The sequence below is a fragment of the Metopolophium dirhodum genome, chromosome 2, assembly GCF_019925205.1.
Source record: "Metopolophium dirhodum isolate CAU chromosome 2, ASM1992520v1, whole genome shotgun sequence".
NCBI lineage: Eukaryota > Metazoa > Arthropoda > Insecta > Hemiptera > Aphididae > Metopolophium > Metopolophium dirhodum.
Genome location: NC_083561.1, coordinates 42,270,110 through 42,293,768, shown reverse-complemented (window position 1 = coordinate 42,293,768; position 23,659 = coordinate 42,270,110). Strand labels below are relative to the sequence as shown.

The 23,659-nt window shown below is 27.1% G+C and overlaps 2 protein-coding genes across 4 annotated transcripts; both read left to right on the top strand.

The window, feature by feature from the left end:
• Positions 1-3,564: 3,564 nt before the first annotated feature.
• LOC132938725 (F-box only protein 25) lies at positions 3,565-22,753 on the top strand. Of its 2 annotated transcripts, none has more exons than XM_061005732.1 (8): positions 3,565-3,888; positions 4,343-4,396; positions 15,881-15,966; positions 18,627-18,679; positions 18,865-19,051; positions 19,128-19,300; positions 19,370-19,626; positions 19,714-22,753. In XM_061005732.1, exons 1-8 carry the CDS (start codon positions 3,758-3,760, stop codon positions 19,910-19,912), a joined length of 1,140 nt encoding a protein of 379 aa, XP_060861715.1. In that variant the 5' UTR covers positions 3,565-3,757; the 3' UTR covers positions 19,913-22,753. The 2 variants fall into 2 exon arrangements, with proteins under 2 accessions (XP_060861715.1, XP_060861713.1); XM_061005730.1 differs by having other exon boundaries at positions 15,881-15,972.
• Positions 10,835-13,790, top strand: LOC132938724 (piggyBac transposable element-derived protein 3-like). 2 transcript variants are annotated; one of them, XM_061005728.1, is made up of 3 exons: positions 10,835-11,126; positions 11,453-11,654; positions 11,719-13,790. In XM_061005728.1, exons 2-3 carry the CDS (start codon positions 11,463-11,465, stop codon positions 12,922-12,924), a joined length of 1,398 nt encoding a protein of 465 aa, XP_060861711.1. In that variant the 5' UTR covers positions 10,835-11,126; positions 11,453-11,462; the 3' UTR covers positions 12,925-13,790. The 2 variants fall into 2 exon arrangements, with proteins under 2 accessions (XP_060861711.1, XP_060861712.1); XM_061005729.1 differs by lacking the exon at positions 10,835-11,126 and having other exon boundaries at positions 11,341-11,654.
• Positions 22,754-23,659: the final 906 nt, after the last annotated feature.

The following is a 23,659-nucleotide window of genomic DNA, read 5'->3' as shown; positions in this document are numbered from 1 at the left end:
GGGATAACAGGTTATGTTTATTTAGGAAAATGGTACAGGTTTTTATGTATAGCTTATTTATATTAAGTATATTAAATTCTTCATATAATTGTTTTGTAGGATATCTCCATTTTTTGTTACAAGTAACTCTAATAATAGTATTTTGAAGTCGTAATAGCATATTATCATAGGCGCTACCCCAACCAATTATGCCATATGTGATTAAAGGTTCAAAGAGAGTTAAGTTTATAAGTTTTATGTCTTTACAATATAGTATTTCACGTAGAGATTTCTTGATGAAAATCATCTTTCTCAACTTATTGGTAGTATTAATAATTTGATTTTTCCATTTCATATCATGACACATTTCGATATTGAAGAGTACAGGAGAAAGTGTTGTACCCTGAGGAACACCACATATAATAGTTTGCTCACAAGAGATGGTATCATTTATTTTAACCCTCTGTTTCCTTTTTTCCAGATATGATTCGAATAGTGAGTGAGCCGAACCAGTAATACCTATGTCGTGCATTTTTTTAGAAGCTTCAAGCTTTACATGGTCCACATTATCGAAGGCTTTCGCCAGGTCAAGATAAATAGTTGCGCATTTGTTTCCTTCTTCCAGTGTACTATAGATCATTTTGGTTACATTAGCTATGGCTTGATCAGTGCTTAAATATAAATCATAAATGTATAATAGATCGTAGTGTACTGGCTAGTGGCTACAGGCTACTGCAGTAGTACGCCACTAGTACCTACAGTACCGCCGTCTGCTGACTGCTACATGGCCCATAGAATGTAGATAGGTAGGTAGGTACCGTATGGCGTATACTAGCCGTAGAGGTAACCGTTGAGGTATTAACTATTATATAAATGATCACTGCAAAATGTTATGTTTTATAATTCAATAATGTTTTAATATTATGAACATATTGTGATGATATCTATAATATGTGATACGTGAGTACTGAGTACCTATGTATTGTATATTAATTGTACGTCGTATAAATGTATTGTCGTATAGGTATACCTATAAAACAGGGTAGATTTCGACTTAAACTACATTTTTATTTGAAACGGTAAACGTATAAAATACGTGTGTCGCGAGTAAACTAAAAAAAAAAACGTAGAAGTGACGGCCATAAAAATGTAACATAAACCCGATGTACCATTATAACCCACAGATAATAAGGAATAATTTTATATCAATATCATAGGAATATAAAAAAACCAAAATATAATGAATACGTAAACATGGATAGCGTAAAAAACGTGCTGTGTTGACGTCGGTCACCGTGGCAAGATCGCGAACGTCAACTATGAGCCAGTGAACGTTTTAAATATAAATGACAAAACGAAAAACAATTTTAAATAAATAATTCTGATTGTATTTATATTTAGTTACACGCAAACTGAGGTCCGAGACGACTGCAATGCGCAACAGCTCCAGGATAAATAACCTGATGTAAATCGGTAATTACGTATAATATCAAACACGGTGATAAATTCTTATACTATTAAGTATTAATAAACTATTATTAGCAGTATTTCTGGTACGGCCGTATGCGTCGTGGGCACGGACTAAGATATATTTTAGTCCGTGGTCGTGGGTCAAAATAAGATACGGGCGTCGAGTAACTCAATTTTGTAGTTAATATTTTATATATAAATCTATTACAATATTGAATATAACATTAGATATCTATTTTGATTATCATTATTTTTCGTAACTAACGCGTACTTATAAACTGTATTACAAAAATATTGATCTTCGCTCTTGATTATAATTTAGCAATATATTAAAAGTAATTGTTGTTGCTTGTAGTATCTACATGCAATTTTTTCCTGTTTATTATTATTATATATTGACTGATTGGGATTTTTTTAATAGGGGGGAGGGGTTGACCCCCCACCCTTACCTACGCCCCTGAGACTAACCATGTATAATGTAAGAAGGGTACATGTATAAATGCATGCACTTAACTCGTTGAAATATATAGATTTCCAAAAATCGTTTGGGTGCTAAACTGAATTTTCTATGTAGATTCGTGGACTAATTTGCGTATGCGTAAATGCATAATATAGGTACGCAAAAATGCAAAATCCCGAACATCAAAATTGTATAACCTTGGAACTCTGACCGACAAATTCTGATTGTACCATTGTGCGTTGAAATATAGATACCTATAACCTATTACTTATAGGTTTCCGAAAAGAATTCACAAAAATCGAGCTAAACTGCATTATTTCAATATATTTGTGCAATATTCAATTTGCAATATATAGTGATTAGGTAGTGTTTATTACGAACTACGAAGTAATATTATCTTAGTTTCAGCTACCATAGGGGATTTGAGTTTTTATTTGTTGTTTCTATAAAATATACCTTATTAGTAACAATAAATAATATAAGTACATAGGTAGGTACATTTGGTTCGCTAGTTAAAAAAAATCATGGGGGGATACGATACCCAAATCCCCTCATGTAATTACGCCACTATAGGTACCTAAGTAAGACAGTAAGTATAATTTATACACCTATGCTAGTATGCTGCATTATTTTGTAATTGTTATGACGTATATAAATTATAGTGAATAATAATCAGCTGTATTATATACACAATAGACATAATATAGACATATAGACTATAATATAATATATGTAATTACTTTGTCTCACCATAGAATATATTATTAATTATATTATACGGTTGTATTGTATAACTTTTATAAATATTTTTAATTGCCCATTTATTTGTTTACGTAGATAATCATTATAAATTATAATGATGTAATAGACTGACAGAACTGCAGTTGATTCAAATGTTGCTTAAATATTTTTCGATTGCCACATTTTTAACAAAATAACTGTAATAATGTTTATTACTTTTATTTTTAAATGTTATATTTCGTAAACAACAAATGTTTTGAGTTTTTCTATTATATAACAGTAAATAGTATCTATCTACTGTTATATAGCCATATAGGTATTATTCAAATCAAAAATCAGCAGAAAAGTAGTGTTCACTGTTCTGTGTTCAGTAATCACTAATCACTAATCAGTAATACTGCAGGATCATATAAATCATAATTAGTAGGTAATTAGCGAAATAAGCAATGTAGCGCACTCGCGTCTCTCGCTGATGAAAGATGGCTTTCTCATAGATTATTTAACATCAGTGTTATTTAATACATTATAATATTATTATGTAGAATATTAATATTGTATTTTATATTTATACCTATATAACATAATTAATCATAATATTTTATTAACTTATGTGGAAGCATGGCTTAAGATAATATACAATTTACGTAGAAGCCATGTATAGGTACTATCATGGTACTAAGTATATTATTTTAATTTTTAAATCGAGATTGGTAAGTAATAAAAAAAATGTACTCCGCGTTTATGTATTGTGTAGTTATCAGAACATTTTAGTCATTTTACGAACCACTGGGATTCATGATGTTTATATTTTTGTTATTAAGTACATTGCGCATGTGCAAAATAATGTTTTGTTATTATTTTGATACTGCGCCGTTGTCAGTTCTCTCGACTCTCGAGTTTCTTGTCACTCTTTTTCTTTTTTCAGTCTTTGTTCTCATTCCGTACGGTGTTGGTGTATGCACCTGCGGTTCATTCTCAGTTGTTTTTCCTCTAAACGACTAAATAACTTTATTCCTAAATCCTAGCATACAAATATAATAGTATTACATAATTCTTTACACACTCGCCTGAAAATAATATTATACATTTGTCCATAGTATTATTATAATGCCATTTATATCGAAGGATTGGCGATCTCCAGGGGAAGTATGGGTGAAAACAGAAGAAGGATGGGAAAAAAAGAAAATCCTGGAATGCTGCAATTTTTTACTAGGACAACAAGATAATTTATTGACCAGGTAAAAATTGTAGTATGTTTACAAAAGCTTAAATGTATAGGTAGGTATAGGTACAATTAATGATTGTACATTTGTACAAGTAGCAATAGTTAAATTTCTACAAACAATTATGCGGTAATAATATCGGCATTAAATAATAGTCTAAATTAGGACGGTAGGTAGCTAATAACTATACTTACTTTATTTCGTTTTGGAACCGACGACGTCGCTGAACTAATTTTTGCATTACTTTTGTAATTTTGTTCGAATTAAAATTCACAGAATTTTCCTCTACAGCTTTAAAGCTTTATTGTGTACGCCATGCCACTTGGATACATTGTTTGAATCAAACTGCTACTTAATATGTTTTTTTTTTTTAAATTATGAATACATACAATTATCTATCTTATTAATAAGTTGTATAATGTTCTTTTAATTCGACATACAGTGTTTACTATAGGCAACTATGTTTCAGATATTCTGTTTCCGATCATTCTGATGAAGAGAAGGCTGATAATATAGATAACTGGTAAGAAAATTGATTTTACCTACCTAGTACCTACAGTAAAAATATACATTCTATATCCTGAATATTTAATAGAAAGGTATACGAATTACGAATTGTGTCCTCCACACCTCCACACTTCAGTTTATTATTCAAATGTGTGCTTATCTCAAAATGATTTCTAAAATGATTTAAATAAAAATAACAATAATATTATTATTAAATACAATCATTTTTATGTAGGTAATAGTAGGTAAATATAACTAATAATAAAGACTGTTATTTTTTTTTTACAATCTGTATTTTAAACAATAAGTAAATATACCTATTAATACTATACATAATAATAATAGGTATTCGATAAATTAATTTTAATATTTAAAAAAAAAAATCGATCTTTTAAATTATAGCTGACCTAATCGGTTTTTATCCTATGCTCAAAAGTCTAAAACGATCGATCACTGGTTACCTAACAAAATTCATATTAAGATAATTTTCGTAATTTGTGCTAGAACTTTTTCTTATAGGAAGGTCAGAAAATAGAAATATATTACGACAACTAGATACGCACCCTTAGCCCCCTTATAAATACGCCGCGTTGTGTTGATGTATAATACATATAAACAAATTGATCGTATACCTTAGGAACGCCATTTTGGGAAGGCAGTGTGTGCAATTTTTATCCATAGTTGACCTAGGTGTTAATATCGATATGCCAAAGGGATTTGGCATTAAGGGTTAAATATTAAATTGTTATTGTACAAATTATAAATTGTGTATTATGTATTAGACATCAGTATATAGTATATTATATTTACTGACTTTATAACCCAGATTTCCACCTAGTCTGACCAAATTTTTATCATTCTGATGACAATATTCATATTTTACAGATATTAGACATAGTTTGCATGTATTCCAATTTCACTTTTATATTATAATACATAGGTATAAACAGGTATAAATATGTATATACAATATAGTTATGTTTAATTTAGATGATAACATTTTTTAATACAATTTTGCAATTTTTATTTAACAATAATATACCTTAGGGGGGGGGGGGCTTCATATAATGTTTGCATCCACTTAAAATAAACCGAAGTCTGAAATGGTGCACCTGGTATACCTATATAGCAATTGTGCTTGTGCATTTAGGTTTTACGTGCACTGTGATTTTATTCAACAAAAATTAAGATAAATGCGAATTTTGACGCAACCACAGTTTTTGAAAAAAAATATTTTTTGGTGTACCTATACCTACTTTGAAAAACGTAATATCGTAGAGATATTTTAAATTTTCACTAAATTTTTATATTGCCTACCATTTTCTATATATATGGTATACTTTTTAAAATATTTTGAGAACTGTATAGACATTTTAAATTACATTTTTTGGTTTATAAGTATACGTTTAGAACACTTTATACCTATCCCCATGACCGTTATGTCCGTGAATTCGTCTGTTCATTCGTTATTTATCAGTACAATAAATACCTAAATAATATAATTAGTTATGACTTATGACTCTTGATGATATTAATTTATTGTTATTTGTCCGTATAGTTACTTTATTTAGACATATACTTATGATTGTTGGTATATCATAAGTACTAACAATGTATGTTTAGAAACCTGGCATTTATAGTATGCACGATCTTTTCTTTTATAAGTGTCGACAAAAATTTTTTGAACTTGTCAAAAAGCTTTAAAATCATAATTTTATATGTTATTAAAAAATATTAAAGATTCACTAATAGATGGCTACTTTAATTATACTTTTCATGTGGTATATTACTATTATCATATAAACTTATTGTGCTCATTTGTACTGATTGTTTGTCAAAAAAAAAAAAAAAACGAAATACATAAGCTCGATTTTTTTTATATATGTTTTTTGTTTTACTGTTCAAATGTTGACAAAATTCGTTTTTTCATTTCGTTTTGTTTTCATCAAAATGTGCAAATTTATTTGTAGTTAAAAATCTATGAAATGTTCTATTTTTATCAAAGGCTATAAAATGTATTACAAGGTTTTCGTAAGTTTATTTTTTATATTGAAATCAAAAAATTTAAAAAATATACAAGCACAATTTTTTTTATAAATGTTTGAAGTTCAAGTTTGGACGACAATAGATATGTAAACTAAGAGCATAATAGTTATTTTATTTTGAATCTTAAATCTTAATTCAAATATATTATTCTTGGGAACTTGAAATTTAAACGTATATAATTATATTTTATACACACAATGGCATAATGCAATGTTTTCGGCAAAAATTAATTCAATCTAGGGTACCGTATTATTAATAGCAAAGAAAAAACTTTAATAGTAATATAATTATACCATCCTTCTTCTCTCAGAATCGTTAGTCGTGACTCTTGTGCAATGATATAGGTATATCATTGAATTCAAATTTAACATAGATAGGAGACATTACAATTTACCGTGCAGCTTTATCAATGACGTATTGTACTCATCACCTACTATAAAGCTGAGCGGTCACCTACTTTCCTCTTTTTATTTACAATTTATTTAAAATAACTAAAAAAGATTTTATTCATAACGGGTTCGTCGTTAATTTAAAATTGTCATAGTTAATGGTTATTATATTGAAAATTACTAGTTTATTCTAAATGTTTACTTCTTCCAAGTATAGTGTCAATTCTTGGCAATTTCCTTAAAATGACAGCCATAATACAAAATGAACCAATTTATTATAAACCCTTCCTCCACATGGAATCTGAAATATTAAATCTATAAAAGATCATACATTACGAGTTAAATAATAAATGGAAATACACTTACGTTTTAATACAAATATATACTTGATATAGGTATTACTGTACAGAATTTTTTTAATAGCAAAATATTCTATATTCTCATCGGTTTTTAAATAGCTAAATTAATAACCATCAAACAATATAATATGCGAAAGTTATAAGTATGATCTTTGTAATAAGTTATAAATATAAATTATTCTAACACCCTTCAAAAAATATTGATCTAGGTAAACATCACGATAATCATAATTATGTACCTACGTATACATAGTAGGACACTACGACGCAACTTTGTTGAAAATCCATTTCTGAAATGTTCACACATCGGCGCGATGGCATACCTATATTGTATTATTTGTTAGGCGTTGTCTTTTTTCATATTTAACTAAAAATTTAATTTTTAAAACGGTTTTGACTTACCCAAAAATTGCTTGAATATTGATAAAACCTGAATTTCTTAGGTATAATTCTTTATTAGTTTTTTTTCACTAATATTTAAAAAAAAATGTAGGCAAAAATAATACATAAAATCAATTCGAAAAACTACACACACCAGCACAGGTTGAGAACTTGAGAATCACTATTATAGCATGTATACAAATTATATGTACAATATACTATATACAGGGCGTTTACCAAGAATCATGCTCACACATTTAGCACAATATTTTCAACGGTTGATATTTTTTATACCATTTAAGGAAAAGGAATCTACTATAGCGGTATACAAACTTCTCTTTTTCAAATGAGAAAAAACATTTTTGTCTATAAGGCGTATGTCGTTAACAATAGATTTATTCGAAAATTGAGATGTATCTTAAACAAAATTCAATCGTGTAATTGCTGAGTTAGTCATTAAAAAAATTTAAAAATTCTAAAATTCATACAATATTAAATATTTTATTGTAATTATTTATTACAATAAGACAATGGTGGCGAAAATGTTTGATGACACCATGTATCTGTCGTAGGCATATAGTCAAATGTAGCTAGTTTTAATTTATTTCTATTGTTATAGGTATACTATGTGTTCTTAAAAATGTTATATGCAATATATAAATAATAAATATGAATTTGAGAATTCAATATGGATAAAATTAATACATTAAATTCAAATCGTTTAAGGGTAGACAGGGGTTGTGGGTAGGTAACCTAATGCAGTAGGTACCTAACCTTATGTTACTATTAAGTACTAACTGTAGTGAGTCGTGAGTGTCTATATACTCGTATACGGTATGGCCGTATGGGATATAGTTATCTACTGTGTTTAAATGTTAGATTAGTATGAAACTATACATACTTTAAAGTACTTAACTAATCACTATCTAAGTGGTCGATTCCTTTTTCGATCAAAATCGTACGCTTCCCTTATCTGCCGATTCACTTTTCGACCAAAACGAAATAATAATAATAATTAATATTATATACTTTAGGTCTTTACGTTATACTTATAGAAAATGACTAAATATATATTACCCTTAAGTTACATAAAAAAAATATAAATAATTTATTTATTTTATTATTTATTTAAAATTAATAATAGTTATAATTGTTGTCAATAATTAATATTGCGTTGTCATATAATGTTGTAATTAATTAATATAATAGTAATGTGTATAATATATTATTAACATTATGTTTAATAATTATTAACAACAATTTCATATTACCTATTTTAATAATTATTATATATTTATTTATATATTTTTTTACACAATTTAGATACCTATAATAAATAATAAATAATTTTCTATATGTATAACATAAAGATCTGAAGTATTTAGGTAATATAAATTATTATTGAACTTTTTTTTTTGGCTGAAAAAGCCTTCATAGAGAAATTTGACTGTTTTTGGGGAAACTAATCTTCTATACTCTGTTCTTAATATTTTTTTTATGTTATGATTTATTATTGCTTTCAAAATTCAAATAATAATGGTTTGTGTAATTGTGTATGGAGTGATTGAAGCAAGACGAATCTAGTGCAGTAGTGCGCAACACCCAATCTCTACCAAACAACTTTTTTTGTTAAATGAAATTTAGTGAATTGACCTATTATCAAACTTGAAGTTAAAAACATAATCTGTTATTGTACCTTAGTTTTTTTTATGATATTTTAATTTTTCTTCGATATGTAAATGTTTTTAAATTGTAATACTTTACTATCTTGCTAAAAAATGGAAATGTCGTAAAAAACCAACATTTAAATGCATATCATTTTCTTAACTTAAAGTTTGTTACCATTTTTCACTGTAGTATTATAGATAACAATACAATATTATTAAATATTCGTTTTGATGAACGCAATTTTGTTACACATTGTAGTATTGCGCGTGAGTCGGAGAGAGACAAGTCAGCACTGACATCCGTTTAAGACATTTTAATATATTAAATATATATAATATATTAATATATATTGATATATCAAATAAAGTCATGCCGGGTTGCATAAAGCACAAACAATCACTAGACACTAGACAATTAATGAATAGTGAAGCTAATGATCCCTTAAATTTGATTTAGTGATTTGCTAAAAAATAGTATATAATGTACTTAATATTATGTTCTTATATAAATCTATTTATCTATGCTAAGTATTAAAGTATGTTATGTACTCCTATAATATATTATATTCTACACCATTTAGTGATCTCTTATATGCATTCATAAAAAGAATGGAAACATTATAGTGAAAACGAGAATAGAAATAGGTACCTATGTGTAACGAAAATGGATACACGTAACATAACCTTATATACCTGCCGTAGAATTATACATTTAGTATACACGCAAGCCGTTATTACTTATTAGACTATTACACATATACGACGTACAATAATGTTACTATTTCTGTATTTCACATAAGTACTGAAACATATCATATAAGAGATTGTTAGTGTTCCAATTATGTAACTGTTGGTTTGTAGGTAAAATAATAATTGTGTAAATTATTCATGTAATATTTTTTTTAAATTATAAAATTATATTTTATTTTATTTTAAATTACAATGATAATATTATGTTTAGATATTATTTTCACAGTATAGAAATCGAAATGTATGAACTAATGAAAAAGTACTAATTTATATTGTTCTGTTTTTGATAACTTTTTTAACAAATCAATGATACGTAATCCTTTTTTTTTTGATATCAATATAATATAATTAATCAATTTTAAATATTTACTAACATTCAACAATGCCTATTACCACGATACACCATTTTTCTTAAAATAATTACTCTTAAAATAGCTTATTTGTATGTGAATTTACATTTATTCAATAATAAACTATAGGAAATACACTAATACTATAGAATTAAATATCAAACATTAAAATTATTTTCAAAGTGCTTGCAAATGTGTAACTCACTAACTCAAAGCGTAATACCTAATTTGTATCCAAAAATAACTTCTGTTACTTACAGTCTTTTAGCGGTTACACTTTTGATTTAAAGTATAATTGGCTAGAAGCCATTTGTTGAACTATGGCGTTTTTTAGACGTAATAAAAATATTTGGATGACCTCCAAAACTTAAAAACATGTCCAGCTAGTATGCAAAGATTTGTTTTTGTATAAAATTAAACTATATTGTCAGAAGTTTTTGATTGTTGTTTATGTAATCTGATTTTAAATTTAGAACAAAAGATACAAATGTCCGCATTAACTAATATTTAATTTTAACCCTTAACTTGGTGTTGTATCTTTTTGGATACACAAAGTTTGTGAATTTTTGTACGGAATCCGATGTACAATATTTTTATTTTTATTATTTGTACACTCTGATAAATGTCATATCTCCCACGTGAGTACACTCTGATAACGTTTCTATGATGATTGGGATTGATAATAACTGTTTTTTGTTATCATTTTTTGAAAATTTAAATTGGATCAAACTCGTTGACTTCAACTGCTAAGTTCATCAAATTGTAATGTGTTGCTAGAGTCTACTTCACATAAACTCAGTTAAGGTAAGTATAACTATCATTTTTATGTAAAATATCTAATAATATATGCAATAATGCTTATTTTATATCAATTCTAAAAGTATGTATCCAAAAAGATACATTGCTAGAATTATCTTTTAATATGATTATTGTATATGGATCCAAAAAGATACATTGCTTGATTTCTTTATTATGCTAGTAATTTAGAAATTACATATTCAATTTATACAATAAGTATTATAGAATACATATTTATATATTATTCAACTTATACAATAAATATTATAGAATACATATTTATATATTAATCAACTTATGCAATAAGTATTATATAATACATATTTTTTTAGATCCAAAAAAATGCAACGCCGTAGAGCAGAAAAAATTTTAACCATGCTTCCACCAGCTGGTAAATATAGTAGTGAAAGTTCTGATGATGATATAGAAAATCATTTAATTGGAGAAATATGTAATTCACCGTTACCTGCAGAGGCAATTGAAAACGATATAGATGAACTTCTTAGAGAGATAGAGTTAAATCCATTAGATGAGGTTATTTTATTTACATTGTAATACAGTACCAAATACTATAGCTAGATTTACATTTTATATTTAGTTTTTAGGAGATTTTGAAGATGTACATTCTATCACATGTCATGATGTTGTTGCTGATATAGTGGAAATAGAAACACCAGTAAATTATGAGCCACATACTTCTACTATGTCTAACATATCTCCACAAGTTAGTAGGAAAACAGTTGCATCACCTGGATCTGCAAGAAGGTCTAAACGTTTGTTGAGAAATTTAAAAACACCTCCAATTCCATTACCAAGTATGTCACCTGATATTGAGGATGTTAGTATAACTCCTAACCAAAAGAAAAAAAATAGAAAAGTTGAACATATGAAATTTAAATGGGTAGATGGGAAAAAAATGAACTTTGAAGTTAATGTTCCTGAGTATGAATTTTATACACAACAAGAGCATGTACTGACTCCTGTTGAATATTTTAAACGGTTTTTTTCTGATGATTTATTTGAAGTTATTGTAGAACAAACAAATCTCTATTCAGTAACAAAAAATGATAGGTCAATTAATTTAACTGTTAGTGAACTTCAAGATTTTTTAAGTATAGAATTGTGGATGGGGGTGGCTAAGTTACCAGCCTATACTGACTACTGGTCTCATCTAATGAGTTATGAAAAAGTTTCAAACATAATGCCACTCAAAAAATATCAAAAAATACTTAAAAATTTACATTTCAATAATAACGACGAGTATAATGAAGAAGATAAATTTTATAAGGTAAAACCTATCATTGACATTATTCGTAGAAATTGTTTGAACCAAGAACAAGGCAATCGTTTCTCAATAGATGAAATGATGGTACCTTATAAAGGGAAAAAAGCTGGTTCTCGACGGCAATATATTAAATCAAAACCGAAGAAATGGGGATTTAAATTTTTTGTTCGCTCTGGTATTAACGGTATAGTTTATGATTTTTTTCCTTATTGTGGAGAAAATACATTTAATGATTACCATTTTAGTGAATATGAAAACAAGTTTTTTGGACTTGGACCAAAAGTTATCCTTGCACTAGTTTCAACAATACCAGACAAAATATTAAGTGTTGTTTATTTTGACAATTTTTTTAGCTCTCCTGAATTGATCTATTATTTGAGAGAAAAATATGGCATATTGAGTCTAGGAACTGTTCAACAAAATCGACTTCGAGAATGTCCATTATTGAATGAAAAAGAATTAAAAAAACAAGGAAGAGGCAGTTTTAGCTACAAGTGTGACAGAAAAAAAAAGTTCTAACTCTAAAATGGTTAGATAACAAACCAGTATGTTTGATAAGTTCTTATATATCTGCTGACCCTATTAAGACCATAAAAAGATATTCTAAAGAAAAGAAAAATAGAGTTGATGTACCAATGCCAAAAATAGTTGAAGAATATAATACCCACATGGGCGGTGTTGACTTATCTGACATGTTGGTAGCGTTATATAGAACAGGACTAAAAACACATAAATGGTATATGGCTGTATTTTCCCAATTACTTGACATTTGTGTCAATAATGCCTGGTTGACATATCGAAGAGATTGTAATCAATTAAAAGAAAAAAAGATTATGCGCTTAAAAGAGTTTCGAATACATGTGGCCATAGCACTATCTGCAAAAGAAAAACCTAAAGTGGGTAGAAAATCTAACAAAAATAATCATATGGAACATATCCAAAAGATCAGACGAACTGTGATTCCTAGACCTATTAGTGATGTAAAATTCGATAGATTTGATCATTTTCCAACGCGTGTATCAAAAGGTCGATGTCGCCATTGTAAAAAAGGCCAAACAGTCTACATCTGTACAAAATGTGATACACGTTTATGTACACTGAAAAAAAGAGACTGTTTTAATGATTTTCATACTAAAAAATAAATTTGTGTTCCTATGTATAAGACTGAAAAGTAAAATTACTTGTCATTACTTTTTAATTGTTATTTTATTTTAATTGTTAATTAGGCAAAAAGAAATTGCTATAGAAATTGGTTATTTTATCTATATTATGTTAATAACTTTAATTTTGATTTGTTGAATTTTTATTGTAACTGAATAATATCTGTTATTTTTTTAATTTTTATATGATTTTTATTGTTAACTTGGCAAGAAGAACTTGATGTAGTAATTTGTTATATCTACATACTGGTAATTTTAATTTTAATTTTTAAATATTCCTATGTTAGTATTAATTAAAAACTAATTCCTGTGATAATTAATACTGTTCTTAATAAGACAAGTCTGAATTGTTATATTAAAAGTTTAAGTTTTAAGTTACTGAAATTTTACATAATAAAAGGTACTTTTTTGTTAAAATTACATCATTTTATACTTGGTTTTTTGTACATGATTTCTGGCAATGTATCCTTTTAGATACATGAATATTAGTATTAGTTTATGGCTATGTATCTTTTTAGATACAATTCATAACTTTGAACTTTTAAGTCCAATATTTTTTTTGACAACATTTTTGAATTCAGCGACCTTAAATTAGTTTGAAAATATCTACTTTAAAATTTTCATTCTAATATTTTAATGCTTGCCAAGTTAAGGGTTAAAATGAAAATATTTATACGTTGAATATTATTTTTGATTTATTATTCTGTGTTAGTACTTACTATGTTACCTAGGTACTTAGTAAATATTGTGAATACAGCGAATTACTGGGATATATTATATTATATTTAAATATTGTAACAGTAATTGCATTATTAGGTATAATCAGTAGCGTAGCTGTAGCTAAATTAAGGGAGGGGGGCTATTTAAATTCTACATAATTTTATTATTCATATAGACTATAATCGTTATTAAAACATCCCCGATAAAAAATTCCAATGGGGCCATCCACCCCTCACCGAAGCTACGCCACTAGGTATAATAAATTTGTAAATGTTGTATACATCTGTTGTGCCTATTTATTATTTTACAATAGACGTTTTTTTTTTAAATGTATCACTCTCTGACTTAGTTTACTAACTATTACTATTTACCTAACTTCTTTTTTTTTTTATAATAATATATAGTTTCAAATACTTGTGATAAAGAACGGTTTTATATTTAACCACTATGGGTTGGCAGTGCTTACTGCTTAGTACCATTGATTAAGTTTACCTAATCAATGCTAGTAGGTACTTACGCATTTGTCGTAAATTATAATAGCTTTTGTTCAGTTGTTCACTGTAGGTAGGTAAGCTTTAACTTCTGGTAACATGTTGCCTATGTTTTATTATTAGTATGTTTTGATATCACTATCATTATAATGTCCGATTAAAAATTATTATTAAAATAAATTAAATAAATTGTTTTTGAAATTAAAATATTTTTTTAATATTTAAACAAAATTTCTCATCTGCAAGTTATAATAATGGGCTTTACAATTACCTTTAATTTTGTATAGAATATATAATATAATACCATTGTACTATTACTATTATTTATAATCAATGTTATATCAAATTCAAAACGTTACTTTAAGTACTCCTCCAGTTATAAAACTTCCTATTTTCCTAGCTGAAACGAAACAGCTAAGAGAAATTTTATTTATACATAATTTTGTGACTGAGCGTTTTTAGTGGTTCTAATTTATTTTGTAATTATAATATTAATATGTATTTTACATGGTTCGTAAGAGCCATTTAGGAATAATAATATATTAAATGATACTGTTAGTTAAATATTTACAATGAAAATAATTAATAACCTCTTCATAATTTTCATTAATTTTTCTTAAATCTATATTGTATTGTACCTCTCACAACATATTCTATACTGTATACTGTTATTTAATGTTTCCATATTATTATTGTAATTGGGTTCGGCCGTTTAATCATAATAAATAAATTAAATTAAATTCTTGGACTAGACAAAAGGATATACTTAACTTATGTTTTATGATTATAGTAGGTTTATAATTAATTATATTATATAAAGTCATAATTGATGGGTATTTGTTTAAGTTATTTAAATACTAGGCTTATTTATTTAATGTGATTAAAATAAATTATAATATTACCTATAATAAATGTAATATTCCACAATGGAATATTATATTGGTTCATCATTGTCGTAGTTTATTGCTGTCTATTCAACCGTTATACAAGGGCACAAGGCTATTTTAATTGATTAATAAAACTTTTTATTACGTGGTAATACGTGCGTTTAAAAATACACATATTTTTGTTGTTATATTTCAATATTTGTGTATATTTTTTTAGGAATGAAGATGAAAATTCCGAGGAAAAAGAAAACAAAGGCTCTACTAACCATTTCAAACGTCCCAGAACTAAATATTCCAGTGAAAGTCAGTGTAAGTGTATATTATATATAAAAAATATAGATTCGAGCTATTTTACCTTAACCACATGTGTTTTTAAATCACAAAGTAGAGTACTAAACTACTAAAGTGACTCATTGGGCGAATGGCCTAATGGTGGTATTCATAGAATATATTTTTGTTTTCTTTTTATAAAAACAATTTAAAATAATAAGATTAGGTACCTTTATACCGCCATAGTCCAACAATAGTTTAGCAAACCTTACTGCTTTTGTTAGATATTTATCATTTATGTGTAACTTTTTTATGACTAAAGTATATAAATATATATATATAGGTACCTTTTATTTGTATCTAGAGCCAGAGGAGGAACCGCGTTAGCATTACACAGACTCTCCTCTAGTTCCCATCGTTTATTGAAATAAAACAATGTTTACGACTATAACATCAATGTTATGCCCCCGCGGCCTGACAGACTCTCTCAGCAACTACGTACGTGTCTGTCAGTCCGGGCACTTACAATCAAGTTATGAAAATATAGGAATAAATATAGGTATCATTGTATGTCTGTATCAGTACTCAGTAGACACTAGACGCAGTTACTGTAGGTTGTCTTATTGGCTATTGACATTACCTGTGGTTGTGGTTGAGGAATGCTAGGCCTAGGGCAGAAGTCTCAAACTCAAATTACCAACAAGCATTGGCGCAAATATGGGGGGGACTAAGTCCCCCCAAATGTCGGTCAAGTCCCCCCAGTTAAAAATCTAGTAATTAGTACTAATTTTTATATTCCGTGGTACTAAGCAATATGGCCTATGAGGAGGGGGGCTTGAGTCCCCCCAAAAAATTTAGCCAATTTGCGCCTATGGGCAACAAGCCATATTTATAAGTTAAACACCTTTTTTTTTAATCATCTTAATACTACATCCAATGTAAACAAAATAAATTAAGAACACATTTATTTCTTCTACTGATTATAATTATTTTAATATAACTTTATTTAATATGTTACCGTGAAAAAAAACCCCGAATAAATAACCCCCTGAAAAAACAACCCAAATGATATTTTGCAAAATTATAACAAGGTGGTCATGGGGACAATGGTTAATATTTAATTATTATTATAGTGTATATTTCTATCATATTATATGATTATTATTGTTAACTTTTGAGTCAATACCACCTTACCGACTTATCGTACAAATAAAATTAATCTAAATAGGTACTTGTATGTCATTGCGTATAGTAAAATTTATAACATATTATGTAAAATCATTATGTCCCCACAAATAATATTAAATTTGGATTCAATGATAAATTATTGTAAACGATATTAATGATTTAAAGGGACTGTCATAGGTGAAACTACGATTCAGGCCAGTCAAGCCATGGCCTGACCTAATATACTGATTACTGACTGGATAACATACTAACTTAATACAATTTAAATTCAAAACTTATTTTTACTTTTTATTTGTTTTCATATTTATCATTTGGCCTGTCTTAATGAAATTTTATATTTTCACCTATGGAAATGTTTATGATACATTATTGACATTTCAAAACAAATTTGTCTAAAACAAAAATTAACTATTTTTTTTGAAATCATACATCGACTGTCATTGAAATATCTTGAATATGTGTTAGGTAGGTACACATAATTTTTATTATAGGGTTATTTTTTGGGAGTTTTTTTCGCAGACTACATTTTTGGGGTTATTTATTAATTGGGCAAATCATTTAATATACCTAGGCATTACAAAGATGTACGTATATTGACTTTTTTGTTTAATAGTTATTTATTTTTATACATGAAACTAGACTATTGGATTATCAATCTCCCGTAGAAAGAATTCTAAAATATGTATAGGGTACTGAGTAATGTAGGTAACTGAGTTTTAGAATGTACCGCGTTCTTGCGAACATACGGTTGAAAGATACTTATAAGCATTTAAAGTTATGATGAGCGGAGTACAGTGGTACAGTCCCGGAAAATGTCGTCTACTTTCCACTAATATTAACTCAATACCAATAAGTAATGACTTAGTGGGGGGTGGAGTGACCGAGCGGACTACGGCGTCGGTTCCGACGCGTATCGTCGCCGGTTCGAATATCGACCACGGGCGGCTCCTCTCTCTGGGAAAGCAATTGTCTAGAGAGTGAGGCCGACATCTACCGACTGGGCATAGCAGAAACCTACGTGTACCCAACGTCCCAACTTGAAATTCTGCCAAAACCAAAAACACACGTGTGTGTTTTTCAGAAATGTTATTTTGAAATGACATCAAATTATATAAACTGAAAATGTTCAAAAAAAATAAAACCTCATAATAATGAGTGTAGGACACTTAAATGGATCACCTGGTATTGTGCTAATTTGTCTTTAATTTGTATTGAGATATATTACAGTTGTGTATACTAGTTTAGTTATGCATAAGGGAATTTCTTCCGGGGGTGGGGGATATTTTATCTTTACCATAGATAATAGATAACTTATATATAACGTAAATAGTACAAAAAGTATCATCTAAAGTGATGGGGGGGAGGGGAGGTAACGGCTCCATTGCCCCCCTACGGTGGCTTTGGAAGTAGGAGGGCAAAACTATTTGTGTATAAATATCAACATTTATTTATTATGTACTTATTATTACCTACAATCTACATAACATACAATTATTGTCTTTTAGATGATGGTGTTATCCAGCCTCATTGCCATATTACAATAAAATGTACAAAAGAGGTAACAATGATAATAATTAATATGTATTACGCTTACCTACTGTAATATAAATTAAAAACTTAAATCTTTCTAAACATTTCAATGATTTTATTTTCTTAAATATTTCAAAATATCTTAACTTTTATTCACATATTATGACTGTTTATATAAAACTGAAGTAGGTTTACAATTATTGAATATTTTAGATTGCAGGGTTTAATGGTTTAAGTGAGGCACTCAAACGATTAGACTTTCGTTCTGCTGTACACGATGTCCGCCGTTTTCACTATATTTGTAAACTCCTTGATCTCCTAGTGTCTCATAGACTAAATGCATTGTCTGGTTGTGCTCAAAGGGTTCTATTTAATATAATTGAAGAAGTCGCTCACCAAGGTGAGTATTTATTAAAAATGATTGTTTCTATATAGGTACCTAATTACCTATCTTAATTAACTTAACTGATTTTTAGTATCTCAAAGTCAACAAAACAAACATATGTTAGACCGTCTTTTAGGACAACTTCGTGAGGTTGTTGAATGTGCATGTTGGGGCAGACCACTGGGATCAACAATTTTATGGGAACAACACTTAACTACTATTAATCGTATTCATGAAATAGCTGATCAAATAGAAATTCGTCAAGTAAGATTCATTTTTATAGTAATTTAAAAAAATATAAATGTTATTATAAATGTTTAATTGTATACTTAGCCTGGTGATAATGAAGAACCACAATTTGATCAACTTCCAGAGGAGTGTGTTCGTGAGGTATTGTTAAGGTTAGCTGATCATCGTGATCTGGAGCGTTCAGCACATGCATGGGGAGTAATGGCACGTTTAGTAGATGAATTACGTATTTGGCGTGAATTATGTCAATTTCACTTTAGTCCACGTCAAATACAGTCAGTAATTGATAGCTCACCAAGTACCAGTGAAGACTGGCAGCTAATATATCACAAGTTAAGAAAGTATGTTTATCATATTTCAATATTCTTATTTTTATTAATATTATTTAAAAGATTTGGTTTATTTTAATTACGAAAATTAAATTTTAGATGTTATGGATTACGAGAAGAATATGCTGAAATGATACAGCTATGCCGAAACTGTAGATGTTTGTTTTGGCATAGTATTGGACATCCGTGTATTGCAGACACTGATCCTCATTTTATGGAAAAACTTGAAGATGTTGATAAAAATTCATTGTATGTACCTATACCACCACAAGCTTTTCTTAAATTTTTTTCACTCTAAGATCTTAAATAAAAATGAAGTTGAATCAAGTTTATTAATATTATGGACTATGGTAACTAGAAGTATAATTACATTTTTTTATTTGCACAATTTTATTCATAGAAATTTCAAACTTATAGAATAAGTATAGGTATTATAAATTGTTTAAAAATGTAAGATTAAATTAAATAATGACATTTAAACATGATTATAATAAAAACTGAAACATAAATCAAAATATATTTATGTATTAAAATTTAAAAGTTATAAAATAAAAATAAAAATTATTTTTCTAGAAAATAAATGCACATGATAATAATATAGTGTATAATATACTTTTGAAATGTATATATTTTTGACAATCTTAAAGCACACAGAGTTCATTAATGACAATTTAAATATTTAATATTGCATAGTTACATATTCAATTTTCAGTAATAAAATATAAAAGTAAAATTACAATTTTTCAATATTTTCCTTTACTTTTTTTTCTGTGAAAAAACAACTGATATTTTCTAGTCATAGTTTTTTAGTATATTATTATTGTGGCTCCCTCCATTTAAACTAGTTAGGTCTTGAAATTAAATACCAAATAATATACTTAAAAGTTAAATAAATGTTATTTAGTGTAAACATATTGCGGTACAAATGTACAATCATTACTTAATTGTGTAGCTGAGCTGAAATTAGTATTCAAACTTTATGTATATTGATTTGTTAAATATAAAATATAGATAATATCAATTAATATTCATTTCACTTCAGACATTTTTAAGTTTTTTTTAAATAATAGTACAATACATTCAAGATTCCAATATTATTTTAACAAAGTCATATAAAGTTAGAATAATAGGTATTATGTTTCAAATACTAAATTCATTTTTCAAAATAAAGAATTTTATTTTATTTTATCCAAGTAAATAGTGTTAAATTAAAAAATATATTACAAATAGTATTAATGCAAATACAAAATAAAAAGTACACATTGGTGATAATTATAGATAACCTTATTTTTAATAAAATATTAACATAAAATGTGTGATATATATATATTTTAAACAGACTACTGTTTAATGATTTATTGAGTCAATGTTCTGATATTTTGAATACATTATTTTTTTTGCATTAAAAGGTCAACATAACAAGGGTGTTTACAGAAATTTTTCAAGAGAGGGCAGAATATTTTAATTTTTAAATTTTTAAATTACTATCCGATTAGTTATAAAGTAGGGTTTTTTCGTATTGGTAGGGAATGTAAAAATGATATACAAATTATGTCTTTTATTTAACATAATAATGATAATTTACCCAGAAAAAAACCAAGGGCAACTGTCCCTACTTGTCACCCACTAGGTACCCTCTGCGGACACCCTTGCAACATACTATGAATTAGAGGACCTTTAATCTTTCTAAATTACATTGTTTAACAATATATAATGTTATTGATTGTTTCTATTTTATCAAAACTTTAACTACACACCGTTATAGCTATATATGAAATAAATATATTTTTATAGTATTATGATTTATGTAATAAATTGTTTAGTTTCTATGAAGTATATGATTAAATATATCAATCTAAAATCACTTTAAAGGTAAAATTCATTGAAATTTACTAGCTAAAAGATTTTTTTTTTTAATAAAATAAAATATTTGTTTATTTTTTAATTAAAAATATCATATAACTTATATTATAATATATATAATCAAAATATTTTAAGTTAGATATTAGGTCAAATCATAATATATTATTGGATATTATGTACTGAAATATTATTTTAAAAACTCATATTATGTTACTATCGTTGTATTTCTTAAGCCTTATGAATTTAAACTTAAATCACCCATAAAGATTCAAGACTTTTAAGGAAGATATTAGAGTGCATCAATACATAAAGGTTCAAAATTGAGGGTTCTAGAAGTTACATGTGCGATATACTAGCGAAATGTACTGACCTGTGCCAGAGTCATGCCTTGATATGAGTCTGTTAGTAACTACTATGTATCGATAAGTATCTAATTTTTCTTCTTAAAAATCTTGATATTATATTGATGGGATTTTTATTTTTTGTAAATAATGCATTTCAAACAAACTAATATGTAGATTATTTTTAGTGTGTTTCAGATTTAATTTAAATAAATCTTATTAATTTAACATACTTAGAAGGCCAAGGTAACTAGAACCTACTGAACTAGTAATTTCAATAAATTTCCCTTTTCCTAATTAGATTAGGTATTGACATATTGTTTATCTAAGTATATACAAAAAGTTTTATATCATACATTTATAATTTGTTAAGTGATATAGATTTAATTTTTGTTTTTGAATTTATTTTAAGATAAATTTTTTGTAATGAAACATTTTTATATTTTGTTTTGTGAAAATGCATTTGATTTGTGATTTTATTTTAGTTATTATCTGTTGTATGTGATTTTTTTTTGTATTTAATGGGGACTTAATTTAGCAGTCATATATTATTTTTATTATGTTAATAACTTGTGTTTTTTTTCTCTTACGATGTCTTTATTTTTGTTCTTCAGTAACGGTTTCATAAATTGGTTAATTTATAGTTTATACATTGATTGAGACACATGTAGATGGCGAACAATAAACAATACAAGTTTAATTGTTAATGGTACATTAATAGGCTTCTAAATATTATACAGTTTCAAATTGTAGTTGTATTGTATTATATTTATATAGGTACCAACTGTTTTATGCTGTTGTTAAAATTGTTATTTAAATTTGTTATTATTTTATAGTTAAAAACAAATTAAGTTAGCTTATGAAATGAAATAACATGTTCATTAATAGAATTTAATTTTGTTTAAGACTTTCAATATAGCTTCCAACTGATTTAATTAGATTTTAACTGTTAGACTTAAAAGTACCTACTTAATTTGTTTTTATTTATTCATATAGCCATTTGACCTATAGGCTATGGGTAAAACAAAACAACAATTTCAGCTTCCTTGAGATTTATTTGAAATGAAAATATATTTGTGTATGTTTTGTTCAGCACTCAGCAGTATTAATTGTTCTACACATCTGAATAACAAATTTGCTTCATTAGAAATTTCAGAATTCTTATTTAAAGTTGAAATTTAGATTTTGAAATAACTCAAACTCTTACATAAGTTATATCATGTGTTGATGACCATAAATAAAAAATTATGGATTATGAATATTGGACTGAATGACAATTAAAAAAAGTGGGTAAGTGGATGTCTTTCTGCCGTACAGTAGGTTACTGTAATGGATGGTGTTATATTTGAATTCAATAATATAATATCATTGTATAAGAAAAACGATTCTGAGCAAAAACGGTCAGTCAGCCTATGATATTAGTATATTACTAGTAAAGTATATTTGAAGATATTAAGGTGAATAAAGTAATTTATATACAATCTATTTACGTGGAACCTTGTTTTAAATGTTCAATCCTTACCTATAAAAGTTAACATTTTATAAATTTTGAACTACAAAATAATTATTAAATTTTAAATTTGATAAATTTTATCAAAATTTGAACTTTAAATGCTTATAAAAAAAAATTTGCCTATGCATTTTTAATATTTTTCAACTGTTATTGTAACAATCTATCGGGAGCCTTGCATACAATTTTCACGGTTTTTACCCAACAAATAAAATTTTATTGATATTTAGGTATAGAAAAAAAACTAAAAAAAAGGTGGATAAGTGGATGTCGCTCTGCTGTACAGTAGGTTACAAGTGGGTCACTGTAATGGATGGTGTTAAATTTGAAT

Excerpts from the sequence above, each read along its gene's own strand:
- LOC132938725 (XM_061005730.1), top strand. The coding sequence starts at position 3,758 with ATGCCATTTATATCGAAGGATTGGCGATCTCCAGGGGAAGTATGGGTG. Across the intron at positions 15,973-18,626 it reads ATATTCCAGTGAAAGTCAGT|ATGATGGTGTTATCCAGCCT; the intron begins GTAAGTGTATAT and ends ATTGTCTTTTAG. Across the intron at positions 18,680-18,864 it reads CAATAAAATGTACAAAAGAG|ATTGCAGGGTTTAATGGTTT; the intron begins GTAACAATGATA and ends TGAATATTTTAG.
- LOC132938724 (XM_061005728.1), top strand. The coding sequence starts at position 11,463 with ATGCAACGCCGTAGAGCAGAAAAAATTTTAACCATGCTTCCACCAGCT. Across the intron at positions 11,655-11,718 it reads AGTTAAATCCATTAGATGAG|TTTTTAGGAGATTTTGAAGA; the intron begins GTTATTTTATTT and ends TTTTATATTTAG.